Source organism: Talpa europaea (assembly GCF_964194135.1).
Source record: "Talpa europaea genome assembly, chromosome: 9".
Classification (NCBI taxonomy): Eukaryota; Metazoa; Chordata; class Mammalia; order Eulipotyphla; family Talpidae; genus Talpa; species Talpa europaea.
In genome coordinates this window covers 47,461,910-47,480,576 of record NC_140076.1, presented here as the reverse complement: position 1 = coordinate 47,480,576, position 18,667 = coordinate 47,461,910, and the positions used below count along the sequence as shown (strand labels likewise).

Here is an 18,667-nt window from a genome sequence, read left to right as displayed (position 1 = left end):
TGTTACAGGGCAGGGAGAGGGGCACCCCAAACCCTGTAAACCTGCCTATTCTAAATGGGTTCTGCCATCTGCCACAGCAACACAAAACATATGAGACTTTAATGGGAAGGAACTTTAATACAACTAGGAAACAATACAGGAAAGGCAAAGAATCTAGTTTCTAAATCAAGCACCCAAAGTTACCCATACCCTCGTGGGTAAAAGTCCATCCAAATGGAATTGGCCCAGAACAAGGCCCCAAAGCCTGCCATAGGTCTAAAGCATCTTCCAGTGGGGACCCAGAGAAAAGGGTCAGAAACAACCAGACAAGCCCGGAAGAAAAAGAACAAAATCAAAATCAAGATAAAAGCTGCCATTGACACCTCCCCACAGGTCTCACCCACATCTGTGTCACCCAGTCCACTACCAAAAGGCAAGCACAGTTTCTTCACATATCTCTCCATTTCATGTGCCTCCTCTAGGTCTCCTTCTGGCTCTCCATCCTGCTTCCTTCCTTCCTCAGTCTCCTCTGCAGCTTCTTTTCTCCCTGCTCAGCTCCACTCTCCATTTGGGTGGGGCAGGGAACCTGGAACCTCCCCCTTTCCTGGGGACCACCCTGTTACAGTCTTGGTGTCAGGGTCATCTTGTCTTTTTCTATGTGGGCTTCCTCATTCCTGGCCCCTCTATGACCTTTCAATTATGTTGGGGCATAAAGGAAAATTCCCCCTCCCTGTGGGTTCTTTTGAGACTGGATGAACAAACAAATTAACATCAGACAGTTTAGTAGAAGAAAAAGCCATAACTTAAGAACAGACATTGGAGAATTTACGGGACTATAAATCCTAAACAAAAGTGGAACAGGTTAGGGGTTTCTATCCTGTGCTAAGGTGTGCAGAAAAATTGAGCAAAGAGAAGTGTGTCTACACATTAATGAGGGGATGACTTCATCTGTAAGGCTGGAAAGATGAGTTTCTTAGAGAGGCCATGTTGTTAAACCTAAACCTGTATGAAACCCACCAAACTACATTCTTTTAGGTCATTTGAAGAACATCATTTGATCAGTATCATTGATCACTGCAGTTAGGATTAGAGCAGAGAGGTTAAGGGAGCAGCAGAAGCTTCTCATTAGCCTCCAGGGCCTCGATTGCCTTTAGCTCCACATACCAAGGTGACACTTACCTGGGAAAAAGGTTTATATCTTGAAAATAGCTTATCTGATCCCCTTTGAAGAAACTGACTCTACAATTACATTTCTTCTTAGGTGATTTTATTTTTTTCAATGAATTAAAAACACTACAGAAAATCATTCTCAGATAAAGCCAATGAGGTTTCCAAAATAGGTTTCCAGGAAATATTCTGCAGTGCTGTGTTTTTGGTGCTTGACTTATGTGAGTTGCTTGATATGGGCTGATACTTTTGAAAAATCTTGGTAAAAGTACTGAAGACCTTTCATAGAAAGAGGTTAATGGTTAACAATGGTGATGATCACTCTATCTAAATCCTGCTATGCACCATTTGAAAACAGATTCAGAGACATAACTTGCTCAAAGGCAGCTTGCAATTCAAGAGCTATGAGTCAATTCTTGAATTTCATACCAAGATTTTCCACATAAAGTAATATTTTGTCTAAAAATACTGTTTAAGTGTTAAAAACTTAGTGGAAAGTGTAGATTGACTTATGTTAACAAAATTTGTAATGAAGACATTTAGTGGAAATGATATATTCTTAAAATAACCACTAGAGGTCAGCACTTAGCTGTTATATGTGGTGTAACAATTTTCTAGTGGAATATTTTTTGTCAGATTGTATTCAGGTTAACTACTGTGCAGTATTTTCCAGGTCTATGATAGTTAATAGATAAAAAACATTTTCCTAGCTGTCATTGTGTTAATGTGATAACACTTTCTAAAATGTAGTCATTTTGCTTTTCTTTAAAATTTTTTAAAATTTAAAATTTTTTCAAATTAAAAAATTTTCTTTTTTAAAATATATATTTTACGCCATTCTTCCTTTTTGTACAATGTATGCTTTTTCCTCTCAGGTGTAGTCTTATATAATTCCCACCACCAGTTCACCCGTGCACCATCATGGTGCTCTTCCCTCTCCTCATTTTGCTTTTTTAAAGAAAATCCAATACACGCTTTTACCAAAAAGGATAAAATTATATCACTTTATTTCTCCTATAAAGATGTTTAAAACTGTACTTTGTACATTAGCACAAATACATGTTTAGTGTGTGCGCCATTCTTACTTCCTTTTAAAATTCATGTAGCAAATTACTGGTTTTGAAAAGATGTATGGGGCACTGTATTATATATAATATTTCTGAATCAATTATGAAACTACCCAAGTGGTATATTGTTGCTTCTATAAGACCAGGAGTTCCTTTAAGACATTTACCTTACTCAGTTTTTAATCCCAGCTCCCAGAGCAAATGCTTGGTAATGTTTGCTGACCAGCCCATAATAGTGACTTCACAGGGAGAAGTCCTAACTTCATTAGTCTGAAGCTTCAGTCTTTGGGAAAATTATTAAAGTTGCAGTCTTAATTGCCACATAATGTAAAAGGGGTACAGAATAATGGGGTTACCTAGGCATCCGATTAAATATGTAGAAAGCTCTGGTTACATGATCAAAAATATATAACTGTTATCATCCTTAGCAATGACCACTAATAATTACTAGTAGTAATGGTAGAACATGTAGGACTGGATAATTGGAGGTCTGGCCAACTCTGGAACTGTATTTAGTGTTGGCTGTCCTTTCACCTTCCTCCCCCACCCCCCTTTGCTGCTGTTCCAGCTTTGGTGAAATTACACAGTTTGGAATGCAAGGTTATAACAGAGGAACTTTAGGCTGTTATTTACATTTTGGGACTAAGGAATTCAAACCAGAGTTTGCAAGTCAGAGCAGGCAGGGCTTGGGACATGCTGTTCCTGGGTTCACACACTAAATAATACTGTCAAGGTACCAAAACCCCAGGGATCTAGTTGTTTCTTATAGTAGAGAGAGACAAGGAGGGAGAGAGAGAGATTGGTTAATTCAGTGTTCAACTGTGACCATCTGGGTCCCTTACATTGTTTTTCCTAGCACTGGAGAGCAGCAATCATTTGCACTATCTCTGCTTCTGAATGGTGGGTAGATTATATTGGTGTACATTTTTTTTTTTAACTAGATTGTATTTCACTCATGTCAGTATAATTTCTACATAGCTGTCTCAATTAATGCTATCTGTAGGGCCTGTGAGAAATATTTAAAATGATAGACTAAGCAAACTGAGTCTTATTTTTGTAATGATTTTAAGTTTTGACTACTCTTTTCTGTCTTGGCTATAGGACTGGAATTCTGGGCTTTGTTTTCCCCAATGCATGTTAAGTAGGCCAGTGAAAAAATTATTGAATTGTAATCACAAAGTCACCCCCTATGCCTCCCCATCTACTAGCATGTATATACATAAGACACAGAACTATTTTCTATAGACATAAAGGACTAAGTAAACTACTCAGGATGCTTTGGGCATTTATCCTGTAATAGAAGAGACATATATAGATGAAAGAAATGTCAATATAGAAAGAAGATTAAAGATATACTATAAGACTTTATTACTCAAAGTGTAGTCCAAGGATTGGCATTACCTGGGCGTTGTCGGAAATGCAGAATCTGTCTTTGCTGCAGAGCTACTGAACCAAAATCTGCATTTTGCCAAGATTCTAGGCATTTTATCTGTATATTTATTTTTATTGAGTATAGGCAGAAGGGTTAGAAGAGTGTAGGTAATCTCTTTTAGTTGTTATCGCAGGATTTCGTGAAGGAGCCTTAAAGGAGAGATTTTGTGGCTAGGAGATTACCCTGGGAAAAGGAAGGAAGGAAGAAGGATGGCATTTTGAGTGATCACATATATGAGGACATAGGATTCTTGTAGATCTGTACAGCCATTGGGGAGCCAAGAGTGCTTTGGATCAGAATGTCAGATTAGCACTTAGAGTTTTCAAGCTAGGCATTAGCGATCCAAGAAATATATTTATATATGAGACTGCATGTCTCAGAGGTGAAAAAGAGCTTCCTGGTCCTTTGCTTCATTGCCTAGTATGAGCAGCGCTGTGCTTTAGGAAGAGAAATCTTTCTAATGTCTTTGGGGGATGCTTTGGTGATTTGATTTAGAAGGTAAGGAATGAATAGCATTGTGGCAGTGAGGATGGCATGAAAGGGAACAGATTAGAGAGATTGCAAAGGGAATCAAGGGAAGGCAAGGTTTGGTACACAGGCGAAAAGAGACAGGTAGCAGGGAGGATGATGACACCATTCATGATAGAGCCAGGAGAAAGAGTACCAGTGTCTTCAGAAGGGAAGATGATGTTTGGTTTCTGGACATGTTTGATATGCTAACAGAACACCTAGGGAGACCTGCCCACCAGTTATTCAGAAATGGGTATTGGAACTCATAAGAGAAATTGGAGATGGATGCAAACATTGGAACATCTCTGCACTAAGGTTATGGTTAAGTTGGGGTTGTAGAGAAGATCTCCAAGGCAAGATGACCTCAAGAGAGGAGGAACACAGCATGGCAGGTTTATGGAGAATAGAGTGATAAAGTCCTATTTTCTAAGCACTTGTTTTCTTACCTCATTGCGTGAAAAGGCACGCAGAGGGCATCTTTCTTCTTTTGTTGACTGTCATGCTCTATTGAAAGACAGTAAGCATTCCTTGTAGACATTAAGGTGTTCCTTAATGACTTAGCAAACAGTTTCGGAACTACAGCTAGTCCCCACAAGTATACCCATGAGTAAATATTATAAGTCAGCCATAGTTTTTTGTGTTCAATAAGCTCTTTACAAATTTTTTCCCCCTCTAGTTTGCAAGTATTATGTTTTCTTCCATTGTCTGTGTGGAAGTTTCTCACCTTAATATTCTGCTATGGCAATTAGACGCACAATATGGTTGAAAGACTTTTTATTGAGTACCTCTATACCTATCATCTAGATTCTGACATTAATATATTACTCTAACCTCTCTGTCACATACTTCTCCACATATCCATCCTATGTAGAGATTTTTGTAAAAACATAATTGTGATTGTATGTAAAATTTATTCACTGATTTTCAGTGAATATCAAAGCAAAAAGATTCCCACAGTTTTCAAAAATTTTCATAAATGTTGTTTAAAATGATTTAAAATGTCATCAAATATTTCATCTGATATATTTTATTATTCCAGAGGTAACTTAACATCCTGCATCTTAGGGTTTTTCAGTTACTAATCTTTATGCTAAATTCTTTTCAGTTTTAAAGATTTCCTAAAGAGTGATAACTTCATAGACATGAAAGTGTTAGTAGATCAAAGGATAAGAATATTTTTAAGAATTTAGATACTTGTTACCAAGTTGTTTTATAGCAACCAAGCCTACAAAAGTCAAACCAGTGTGTCTGAGTGTTTGCTTGAAAATATCCCAGTCAAGTTGGTATATCATTGAAAAATATATAAAAATTCATTAATATTAACTTGAGGGCTTTGGAAGAGTCTGGTGACTGCCTTCCTCCTTTCAGAAGTGTTTGCTTCTAGGTTGATGGTAAATAGAGAAGCTTTTGAATTGGACTGAGGTCTAGCTCATGTTGGTTGAGGAGACCATGGTGAAGAGATTCAGTTCTTCCTCTTTACTGGCTAAAATTATTTTGAAGCAATCTCAAACATATGGAAAAGTTAAAAATACAGTACAAAGACTTTTTTTCCTCAAACCATTTGAGAGAAAATGAACGATTGATGTCTGTTAATATAAACAAAGATATTTCCCTATTGAACTACAATACAACCATCCAAACTGTGAAATTAACATAGGTGCATCAGTGCCATCTAACATATATTTATTCCTCCTTATATTTCACTAAACATTTTACATTATAGCAAAAGGACATGTTCAAAATCATGTGTCACTCTTATTTGTATCAATTGGAACAGTTTCCCACTGATTTTCATGTCCCTGACTGATGTTTCAGAGGATATAGCCAGTTATTTTGTAGAATGTTCCTCAATTTTGTTTTGTTTTTTGTTTTTAAATTTTTTTTCATAACTACATTCATATCACACCTCTTTGACAAATGTGACGCTGTGTTCATTCATTACATCTTATCAGGAAGCATAGAATTTTGATTTTCTGTTACTGATACTATTCACTTTGATGACTTATTTAAGGTGGTATTTCCTAGGCTTCTCCACTATAAAGTTACTCATTTGTAACTAGTTAATATTTGGGGAGATATTTTGAAACTATATAAATATCCTATTTCTTATGAATCAATATCTTGTCTACCCATCTTTTATTTACATACCAATCACCTGTTTCACTATGGATTTATGGTTTCCTATTTCGTTTATACTTGGGGTAAGGGTGTGAAGGAGGGGGCAAAGAGAACTAGTGACTCTAGCTGGGGAGGTGTGGGGAGGTGTGGGAAGGAGTGTGCCCTTCTGCCAGGGTTAGCCACAAGATTTTCTTTCCGGAGCGCTTGTTCTGGAAACCATAGGAATGACAGAGGTTTCCAATTGGCTTCCAGGTGGAGAAGAGGTAGGGCAGGCAACAGCAAACCTGGGTATAATGGACAGTTTGTTCAAAATAATCTTTGCTCCCTCGATAAGTTCTACAAAGTATCTTGTTTTATTTTGTACTAAAAATATATGACATGTGGGCCTCCCTGCTGGTGCAAGGGTTTAAAATGCAACCTATGAAGCTATCTGCAGCCACTGAAGCACGAGTTCGATCCTCCGTCAGGGAGCTGACCCACATGGCTCAGCAGACCTTTCCTGAATCACCTGCTGCTTAGCAGTGTATTTCAGTCATTCTACCTGTTTTGCTCCCCGCTCTGTCTCTGGTGAATCCTCTCACCCCCCACACCTCTGGCCTATACCCCAATTCTTGTATGCATAAATAAATCTTTAAAAAATATATACAACATGTATACCTGTTAGTTTTAGAAAGAAATTTGGTGTCAGTTTTCCTAGCTCTCTGTTATTGTCTCATGTACCATTAATTTTTAAATTTTATCTTTGATAGCTACCACAATATTTGAAGCTGGAAAGGACAAAGGTAATCCAGATGAATTTGCAGAAGCACTTGATGAAACTCTTGGAGACTTTGCTTTCCCGGATGAATTTGTCTTTGATGTTTGGGGAACTATCAGTGATGCCAAACAAGGACGATTATGATGTGGATGATTCGTCTCTGGAGAAATGAACCATTTTTCCTTAAAAACAAAACAAAGTAGTAAAATCTGCTTTTAGGAACCATTGTGGACTCTAGTTTGGTTATATGTGTTTGAAATATATTCTTTGAGATACAATTTCTAGGTAGTTTTTAATGTAGTTGCATATGTACTATGCTTAAGATAAATTACTTAAAATATGGTCAATTTTAATACTCATTCAAAAGTCTTTGTTAAAGTAAGTTTCATGGGAGCCTTTCTAGATTTATGATTTTGTCACTCTCCATTGACGCTCATGCTCTGTTTTCCACATATTAAGGAGTAGATTTTTGTAGCTTTGTAGATTTCCTTTTAGAAAATCTTAGTGCAATGAAAATTAGGATTAGAGTATGATTTGCATTGCATCTGCATTTTGTTATATTTGTTTGAATAAATGTTCAGGAAGTGAAATGTGAATTATGTCTACTGTATATCTACAAGTGTCATTAATTCACTAAGAGGATGATTCCTCGAGCCTGATGGTGTCAACGGCCCACATTCTCTTTATAAATCAAAGATTGCTTGATGTGATATTTCTTTGTGTCTTAAAAACTGTTCAAATTTGTTGTGTATGTGTTTACGTGTGTGGAAGGGGTGAAATAGGGGCAGATGGGGTAGTAAGCACTTATATTTGTTTTTTTTTAGTGGTTCATTTCTTAAAACATTATTTCTTTTCCACCCATACCTACTTTTCTGTTACCATTTATAAGCACTGCAGGGAGGTTTTATAGCCTTTGTAGTATTTTTCTTTTGAAAGATATTCACTCAGAAAATAACTATGTTTGAGAACATTTTCCAGGTTAAAGAGCAATGCTTTTAAGCCTCCGAAAATTTGGAGGAGACACTATCAGAAATAGATTTCCCCCCCAGTGGACACAAAGGAAGGAGAATTGAGAACATTTTTAGCCTATTATTTTAGAGTTTTAACACACACTCTCTAAAACCTTACATTATTGAGAAAATTGAAGGTAAACGACTGTCTTATCACTCTTATTTGACATTTTACAGATATAAGGGAAATGGAAATGAATGGTTTCAACATAGATCATTTAATAAGGCAGACCATGGTGTGACCAAGCATTCTTCTAAAGTGTTAGGTGAAAAGTGTACTATGCTGCCATGATGATCAAAAATAATAACCTGTGAGCACCGTATTCTAGGAAATCAGAAGTAGTCTCTTTTCATGCTGGGTTAATGCTTGGATAACTCCTGTTTTCTGGCACAACTTTACCCTCCCCTCTCACATGAGTTTGATGCTATGAAACTGATATTATTTGCCTCATTAGTCTAAAAATCTGCTCAGAAACGGTTTAGTCATTAATGTATGATGAAAGTTTATAGAATGTGGATTATCTTACTGTTTTTGTCCATCATTGGAAAATAGAATCTAGCTCATGCAGTAATTTGTTGCTACTTGTTTTGTGAATGTCTTTCCATGTCCCCAAATACCTAATTCTTAATACCACCTCTCCTGGCAGGACACACACACACACACACACACACACACACACAAACACACACAGCTTGTATATGTAGAGTGGAAATGTTATTGGATAACTTGGAAAGCCCCCAGAAACAGTTTAAACAAAAAACCAAATTTCCTTGCACAAAATGTTAGATTTGAGACGATCATTGTTTATTGTTGGTGGATGTCTATTTCTCTTTCCTTTTTGGGCAAGCTGGACCCTTGGTGCAGACCCTTGTTTGTGGACCCTCATTCACAAAGTGGGTGTGCTCACCATGGTCTTTGTAGAATTCTGATGTGCAGGTTCTAATATCTACATCCAGCTCTCACTATATTTGTCTGTTAGCATTAAATAGCATTATTAAGGGTTTCAGTGGGGTCCTAGTGCTTTAATACTATTAGGTTTTTCCTGTGAAATTGGTATACTAGTGATAAACTAATAACAAGGTCAGTTTCTTTATGTGATTTTGTCCCCATACCCGAAAGTATGTCTATTCACAAATGCTGTGTCTTTTTGTACTTTCAGTGCACAAAAAGAAGCAGGGACTGCTTTTCATTGTCACAGTCTGCAAGTGTGGGCTCCCCTTCTGCTGCTCTAATGAGATAAATCATATTTTAAACATTCCATTTCATTGACACCACTGAATATTTTCAGAAGTACTCGTGTTTTCTCTTGTTCTGTAGTTTTTCTTTTCCCTCAGTGGAGGATGATTATTTTACTCTTGATTTCTTTCTGTGCAAAATAGCATCTTTGAGTGGCTGCTAAAAGCACATTATATGTTCAGTTTGATTGCAGCAGAGCCTGTAGGTGATGACTGAACACTGGCTTTAGTAGATAGAACAAGCTCAGTCCTGATCATATGTACACATTCTGATGATTATGAATTTTGAGTTTTCTGCAATGTTTCAAGAATATAATTATATGATGTCATAGAATTTTTGAATGGTTCAATTATAAAAAATATAATACAATTTAAAAATAGAAAAATAAAAAAATGAAACTGTCCCAAAAAAGTAAGTTAGAAACAAAAAGGGAGTTAAATGATAAAACCAATAATCAGTTAACCTCTATGTGGGGCACTATATACAATATTATAATGTGGTGGATAACTAATAGAAAAAACTATTTTTCCAAATGATGCGTAACTTGCAATATTTCCCCCCCACCCTGTACCTTTAACAAATACATATTTTCCAAATGAAGAACACTTTTATTTAGCTCCATGTTCTTGTTAGACCTTATCAAGTCTAGAGAGAGCCTTCCAGGTATCCTATCATCATTGTCTACCTAGCATGGTAACAAAATGAATTTCATTTGCAGATGTAGTTTTCAAAGTAATGGTTTTTCCGAATAGAGCATAGTTACCCACCAAAGATATCAAAGATCATATAATGTTCTTTTCCTCTCTGCTATCTCTAAAAATATATGGATATTATTAGCATTGATATTATTCTGATGGAGGTACTAGGTTAGAAGGACTGTTAAGTATTTTTCCCAAGCTATGAGTAAGTCAAAAGATAGGAGGTGCTATTCAATCACAGCCATGAGTATTAGTGTTCTGTGTATAATGCACATTTATTATCATTTTTTTTTTAAAGATTTATTTACCTATGCATACAAGAGCTGGAGTACAGGCCAGAGATGCGGGGGCGTGAGGGGATCCACCAGAGACAGTGGGGAACAGTACAGGCAGGTCGACTGAAGCACACTACTGAGGGGCGCAGCGGGTGAGTCAGGAGAGGTCTGCTGCACCATGTGGGTTGCTCCCTGGCTGGCCGGGGATCAAACTCGTGTTGCAAGAGGCTGCGGATTGCTTCATAGTGTGGTGCTTAACCCCTTGCGCCACCAGGGAGGCCCTTATTATCTTCCTGACGCAGATTGAAAGAGACATCAGAGTATTTATAGGTCACCTATCATGGTAATGTTTCTCAGATTGTGAAGTGCACAAGTGGCACAGTCTGTCCCTTACCTGTTACTGAAAATCTAATTCTGAGAAATAACTGATGGTTATTATCTGCTAGGAGGGTGAAGGTTGAATATGACATCTTTATTTCAGTTGGAGACAGTAAGTCTTTTAAGGATAGCCATTGCTATTCAAATTGTAACGAAAAAGGGGACATTTAAAAACCTGATTAAGTATTTTGTTTTGAGCAGTTTGTGTCATGTAATATAGTATTGACTATAGACAAAAATTCACATTTTTTGAAATAGTTTTTCTCTTTTATAAAAATCATAGCATAGGCTTGAAATGTTTTTGAATATTGCATTTTGGAAATCTGTAAATCAATGTATGAAATTGTAAATTATATTTTAATATGTTTAAAATGTATGTAATTCTATTCAGATATGCAAATTGTGTTGATTAAAAATGAATATTTATAAAGCTATAGTAATTTTATGTTTCTTAATATTAAAAATATAACAAAATATTTTCATGAAAATGATGTTTTTATCATGACAAAATAAATATTTAGTGTCTTAAGTGTTAGACTTTTTAGTTTTGTTTAAATGATGGGAGTAGTGTGATTGTTCAGACTTTTTTTTTTAATAGATTTATTTATTTATACAAGAACCGGGGTACAGGCCAGATGCACGGGAGGGTGAAAGGATTCACCAGAGACAGAGTGAGGAACAGAACAGGCAGACTGAGGAAATACACTGCTGGGGGGAGCAGTGGGTGAGACAGGAGAGGTCTGCCACGCCATGTGGGATTCTCGCCGGTTGGCCGGGATTGAACCCATGCTGCAGAGGCTGCGGGCAGCTTCACAGCTCGATGCTCAACTGCCTGCACCACCAGGAGAGGCCCTGTTCAGACTTATTTTTTAACATGTCTTTGGTATTTTATTTTTTGAAATATAATTTATATATATCATTAGTTTCAGGTGTACAGCATATTTAAGTTTGTATATATTGCAAAATGATGACCACAATAAATCTAGTTAGCATCCATCACCACACAGTTACATGTTTTTTTTCTTGTAATCAAATATGCAATGCAGTATATTAACTATGGTCACCATTCTATTACATATCTAGTACTTATTTATATTATATAACTGGAAAATTATACCTTTTACTCCCTTCGCCCATTTTACCCACCTTCCAACCCCTACCTCTGGTAATCACCAATCTGTTCTTCGTATCTATGAGTTTAGGTTTGTTTTTTAAGAAAAACACTTTTTTAAATTGAACTTAAAAATTTTTTTCTTACATTGTTCATTTTTTGTACAAGATTTGATTTCTCCCCTCAGCTGCAGTTCATAAATCTCCCACCACCACATCACCTGTGAACCATCACCACAGTCCCTTGTGCTCTTCCCACCCCTGTTTTAACGTCTCTCCCTCCCACTCCCCTGCTGTATGCCTGAGATCTTTAGTTTGCCTGCAAGGTTTTCTTTTATCCTTTTTTTGGACTCTTTGTTAGGTTTTCCTGTATTCCTCCTATAAGTGAAACCATCAATATTTTTTTTTCCCTTTTGACTTATTTCACTGAGCATGATCTCTTCTAGCTCCATCCATGTTACTTCGGGTGGCATGAGTTTATCTTTTTGGATGCTGAATAGCATTCCATTGTGTATATACACCACATCTTCTTAATCTATTTTTCTGTTTTGGGGCACTAAGTTTGTTTCCTTGTTTTAGCTATTATAAATAGTGCTACAATAAACATACGTTTCCTTTCAAATTAATGTTTTTGTGTCCTTTGGGTAGATTCCTAGCAGTGAAATTGCTGGGTCATATGGTAGATCCATTTTTAGTAGTTTGAGAAAACTCCACATAGCTTGGAAAAACACTTTTGGGGCCTCCCTGGCGGTGCAGGCATTTTAGCGCAGTGCTGTGAAGCTGTCCGCAGCTTCTGTAATGAGGGTTCGATCCCCGCCAGCCGGGGAGATACATGGCGCATCAGACCTCTCCTGTCTCGCCCACTGCTCCCCTCAGCAATGTATTTCAGTCAGTCTGCCTGTTCTGTTCCCTGCTCTGTCTCTGGTGAATCCTCTCACCCTCCTGCTCATCAGGCCTGTACCTGGGTTCTTGTATGTATGAATAAATAAATCCTAAAAAAAAAAAAAAGCACTTTTGGCATTTAATGAATCTTCCTCCATGTGATGTCAAACTGATAGGACTTACACCCGCTTCCCCTGACATCCTTTATCTCCTCAGCTCTTCTGCTGAAGAATTTGACCTTCACAAGCACAGGCTGCTTTGGGCGCTTTCTGACCCCCAGAACTTTGCCTGGTCACCCTACATCAATGATAGGAGCAGCTCAGGTTTTGTTTTTGGCAACATTTACCTGCATCTGCTCACTGACCAAAGTCCATGGTTTATCAAGGCTGACAGTTGGACAGGAGCTCTGATTCCTCTTTAAGTGGTAATGCCTCATACCAACTTTCCCAGAGCAGCCTGTGTGATATTTGCCTATGTTGATGCTTTGCACCAGCTTTGCCACAGATCCTGGGTGCTTCTGATGCTTGCAGATGTGACAGTGGCTCATGTGCCTTAAGTTTCTAGGTCTTCCTCAGTCTGGATGTCTTAACCTTTGAGTTACGTAACGATCATCCTTATTTCAAAGATTAAAAAAAAAAAGGGCTGGGCCCGCAGGGGATTGAGCACAGTGCTGTGAGGCTGTCTATGGCCTTTGTGGCGTGAGTTTGATCCCTGGACGGCTGGGGAGCAACCCACATGGTTCAGCAGACCTCTCTTGTCTCGCCAGCTACTCCCCTCAGCACTGTTGTAAAGGCAGGAACTGGCCACAGTGCAGGTCTTCTGATCCCATGCAGACCGGGTAAAGGAGGAGTCAGAGTCCTCAGTAGTTTTGCAGGTTTTTTATTGGGGTTCACCAGGCATATGGCAGGCAGGGGTGCTGGCTGGGGGGCTGGGATGCTGGCAGGCCTCCCAGCCCCCAGCAAGTCTTCACTCTATCTGAGCTCTCTGGAGTTTGTTCTGCTGCTTCTCAGATTCTCTTTTGGCTTCGGCTTCGTCTTCTACTGCTGCTGCTTCGGCTTCTACTGCTCTGCTTGCGTCCCCCCGTGACGCCGCCCTTAAAAAGCACAGTCTTAGCTCAGCTGAATCCCATCTACCTATGCCCACACCCTATTCCAGGTGCCCGCCATCAGGCATGCATTCAGGACAAGGATCCATCATCTATCCTGATGGCGGAAGGGCAGAAAAGCCTGACATTTTCTTTACCCTACAACTGTATTTTGGTACATCTGCCTGTTCTGCTCCCCGCTCTCTCTGGTGAATCTTCTCACCCCCCGTGACTCTGGCCTGTACCCCACTTCTTTAAAAAAAAGGGCCTTTCTGGTGGTGTAGGGATTATGTTGCAGTGCTATCACTGGGAAGGCCTGAGTTTGATCTCCTGCCAGAGAGCTAATCCACATGGCACAGCGGACCTCTTCTGTTTCTCCCGCTGCTCCCCTCAGCAGTGTATTTCAGTGGATCTGCTTATTCTGCTTCCCACTCCGTCTCTGGTGAATCCTCTCACCCCCCTACACATCTGGCCTACACCCCAGTTCTACAAAAAAAAAAATACCCAGGGCAATGTTCTGAGGTTCTCATCAAAAGAGGTTCTCATCTGAAGAAAATTGTGGAAGGAATTGAAGCCCAGGAGAACAAAGTTACAGACTCAGTAAACAGCTCTAGTTTGGCTTGAGTAAGAGAAAAATTACCTAAAGGTTGGGCAAAGAAGCAGCTGAATAATACATTTTAGGTTAACTGAGGGCTTTAGTGGTTCTGTGAAAGAATTTTAATTTATAATAAAGTTGATGAAAAAGTAAAACAACAGAAATATATTTCTCATGGTTCTCATGGCAGTCTAATCATGTGGTAGAAGGGGCCCAGTATGGATTTAAAAACATTAAAAAAAAATTGCAGTCACTGGCACAATAAGTTCTTGATAATTTGACTTAAGATGAACAGAGGTCCTGACCCTTCCTTGGAGAATGAGGATAAGTCTTGGGAATCAAAGCTTTTTCTAGTCTTTTTCTAGTTAATGTGATTTCATGGTTTAATTGTTTTCATTTGGGCTTGTGACTATTTTGCTTCTGGAGCCATTCTTGTTTATGTTTCAGAAAACCATTAAGGGGTAGTTGCTGTGTTCTTTACACTTCATGAAATTGTCTGAAACAAATTTTTAATGAGTAGTAAGTTCCTTATCAAATGCTCAATGTGCCACTTACTGTTTGAGTGTCATTAACATTTGAGGTTTCATGGAACAAGGAATTTCATCATTTACCATTTTTAAGACTCAAAGATACCTGAGTTCTGAGAAATGAATTGGGAAGTTATATTACTTTGGAAGGCTCATTTCTGAACTAAAAGTCTAATTTATATGCTGAAGGAGTGAATTTATAGAGATGATTATAAATTCCCTGAATATATTCCCTACTCAGTTCTTTTCTATACATTAGAGTGGTCAATTTCAACACATTAACTTCGGAATTGAAGGATAGGGAATATTTGTGAGACTTCTCTCAATATTAAACCCAAAATAAGACTATTTGTAAGTATGGTGATTTAAAAATTGAAATCAATCATGTTACTTTCCGGAGGGTCAAGTAGTCATTTGTAATCAGGACATGTTTATTGAAGTTATATTTAAATGAGGTCCTAGTGGAAGATGTACTGATTGAAGTAGATAGAGACAGATGGCATTTTCAAGAGTGATCATTTAAAAATTCTATGGTGTGTGTTTGTGGCTCTCCTTTTTGACTTTCTTTATAAGACATTGTCAATCAGCTTGGCTTAATCTTTTAAAATGAATTAATTAGTTTCCCAAAAGATTCCCCCAGGTGATCTCATACTTATTTCATTGATTCGACGATCTCCGGATTCATTACCACCCCAAGTCATCCAACCTGGCAGAAGTAGAATCACTAGGCAATTTTTATCTACTTCAGTTGACCAGTAGGTGGCATTGTCTGCCCTGTCTGCTATCTCAAATCCATTTTCCTCTTTCTGTGAACCTGAATAGCAAGTCAGGTATTTGTTACATTCTTTTTGTATCCATTCTGGCTTGTCCAATCTGATTTTTGAGCTCATCTGTGATCCCAGTAAGGATAACACCTTGGCAGTTCAAGTGTTTTTGATACCAAGATAGCTTTTCCTTGAAACCTTGGGGATTATATCAGGTGATCTCCAAGAGTATTCAGAGGGAATGCTTAATTCTACAAAACCAAGCAAAGTCCTCCAAGACCTGAAAGGCAGAGAAATGACTGAGCACTAAAGTGCTGCAGAGGTGATTATGGTTAATATTCTGTGAAAGTTATAGGTGACTTCATGCCAAGCATAAAATTAAATAGCTACGTTAAAAACTTTAAAACCTCATTCGTGACTTCAAAACTTTTAAGTTTCAAGCAACAGTTAATTGTGAATTCATTCTTTGCCTGAATAAATAAAACAAATTTAGCTTATTTGCATTTAGTAATGAATATTATGTGGGTGATTCATAGGCACTCATGCCTTGATTGAGACAAAATTCTGGCCAGACATTGATGCATATAATTACTATTTCAACAGCTGTCACTTGAACTTGTTCTTTCTGAAGAAATTTCAGTAATTTATCAAGATTTTTGAAATAAAATGCTTTGTACTAATATAGGATGTCTTTCCCTCATTTATTTTATATTAGTTTTATTATCACTTGATTTTACTTAGGAGACTTGTTAATGTTAAATGACATTTGTTAGAAATGAGAATTTTTCAAGTTGGAATTGTAATAGTTTCCTATAATTACAATTCTGTAGAACTGATTCCTTATAGACCATTTTTTTTGTTAATTCAGTTTCAGGCCCTCTATGAATGATTTCCTGCTGCTATTTGAGTAGAGTTAACCTATAAGAGAAACACCTGAATTGCAAATTAACACCCTCAGTTCATGTTTTCCCTGGCTTTTAAAAAAGTGGTCGTGATATTATATAGACTCACCAGGATAACAGAGATGAGAAGGTGAAGAGGAAACTGAAAGGTATCAGTGACTTCTACAGAATTTCCCTTTGCTAGATTTTTTGAAAAGCCCTGTTGGAACCATTGATTTTATTTTAAATATTCAAATTCTTTCTGGTTACTTTGATAATAAGGTTTTCATAATCTCTGGAGCTTAGTTCCACGAATAGCGTGGACAAGTAAGTGTTGAATATCAGATATTAGATTATTGTTAGGGTCCTTAACATTTTATTTGTGACTAATCTTTGCCCCACTGGTAGATGTGGAGTGTTCTTCCTGTTTGGCACTAAATATCACAATCCAATGTTGGACTTGGATTTCACTAGACTGAAAGGCTTGAACCATATTTTCCTGATTGGCAGGAGTCCAAGTGCCTCATTTTCTGTGATCTAGAGGATTATGACTTATCTCTTTGAGGGCACAAGTAATTTCCACTATGAGCATCAGTTTCAAATGCCCTGGGACAGTGTGCCTCTCCCTGATTGTAAATAGGAATATATATATTGTTGCTGAATATTGTAATTTTATGTTTTCTTCAATATTAGTTAAATAGGAAGGTAGGAGGAGAAGATAAATCATATTATATATATACACATGTACATACATATACATACTATTACATATATGTGGAAGCAATTTTCACTTTATGTGATCATACTTCTTTAAATAAAATCAATAGTTCAATGAATTAGAAATAGCTAACATTCTTGTCGAGACTTAACATGAAAGGGGGTAAAATATCGGACTATTTTACTACTCAAGTAGTCCCTTTTGCCTTAAGACAGAATCATTTACATTGGGGCATTTTATTCTTGAAGACAGGAAGTAAAAGTGATCTTCATAGATTAATAGTTGAATTGTGTGATCTAAGTCAACTTGTTGGCACACTGCTTTCTCTGCATTTTTCTTTGATAATATATATGTATTATCAAAGATAATATATTAACATACCATTAATATATTGATGGTATATATCAGGGCTGCCTTGATTTTGGGTCTCAGTGAGTGGGCAACCATCCACTGTGTTTTGTTTCTTTTATGTTTTACTTTTCTTACTGGGTGATTGAAAATTTAAAAAATGATTTATTAAAGTGATATCAGTTTTTAAATAATTAAAAATAATTTTTCATTAAGGTAATACTGGCTGACAACACTGTGTGATTCAGAAATATAGGACCCCACATCATACCCACCACCAGATTATATGAAGGAACTAGTAGGCTGTTAATTGGTATGAATGAGCAAATGGTTTTCTTGTGTCCTTCTTGTCCATGTTAAAGTATCTTCACAATGAATTACATGTTTACTTTCCAAATTGGATTTCACAAGCACTGCTAAATGATAGTATTGTTTCCTTTAATTTTGGCTAAGAACTGACCTAAATGAATGGTTATTCCCCTTTAATTAGATTAACCACTGACCTACTTCGTAGAATTTCATTTCTGATTGTTCAGTCATTCTCATAATAGATTTTTCACTTTTGTTTTAAAAATTATAGATAATTAATATTTTAAAAGTTCTGTATACTGAAAAATTCATGCTGCTACAAAATCTCTTGGCTCTAAGATGTAAAGGCAGTAATAGGAGTGAAAGTATTATTGCTATGTCATTTAATGTGCTATAGAACAAGCTTTGCACTTTGAATTTCAGTTTGGCTAGCCTGTTCCTCTGGCAACATGGTGGTAAAGTCTTTTGTATCTAATAGCATCTGTTTTCTTTTCCTTCTTTTGCAGTTCAGATTCTCATGATGGAAGACAATGTTGCATAGTGGTTAAGGGAATGGGTTGGAGTCATATAGTGATTCATAGGTTGAATTAGTTACTTAGCTCCCCAAATTTCATTTCCTCATCATTAAGTGGGAATAATAATACTTGTTAGGTTGTTGTAAGGATCACTTTAGATAATATAACTAAGGCACTTAGCATAGTATCTAGAACATAGTAAATATTTAATAAATTTTTTCATTATATTGTTGATATTCTTCCAGGAAGACATCAAATTTTCAAAAGCTGGTAGAGAGGTTTCTGATAGGGGTCCTTCACTTGTCT

The 18,667-nt window shown here is 37.2% G+C and overlaps 1 protein-coding gene across 1 annotated transcript in view; it reads left to right on the top strand.

Moving 5' to 3' along the window:
* Nucleotides 1–7,174, top strand: part of GIPC2 (GIPC PDZ domain containing family member 2) — a gene marked incomplete at its 3' end in the record, with an annotated part of 68,533 nt that extends 61,359 nt beyond the window's left edge. The window contains exon 6 of the mRNA XM_084242065.1: nucleotides 7,023–7,174. Within this exon, the coding sequence (XP_084098191.1) occupies nucleotides 7,023–7,174 (152 nt within the window). The remainder of the gene's footprint in view (nucleotides 1–7,022) is intronic.
* Between the last annotated feature and the right edge of the window lie 11,493 nt (nucleotides 7,175–18,667).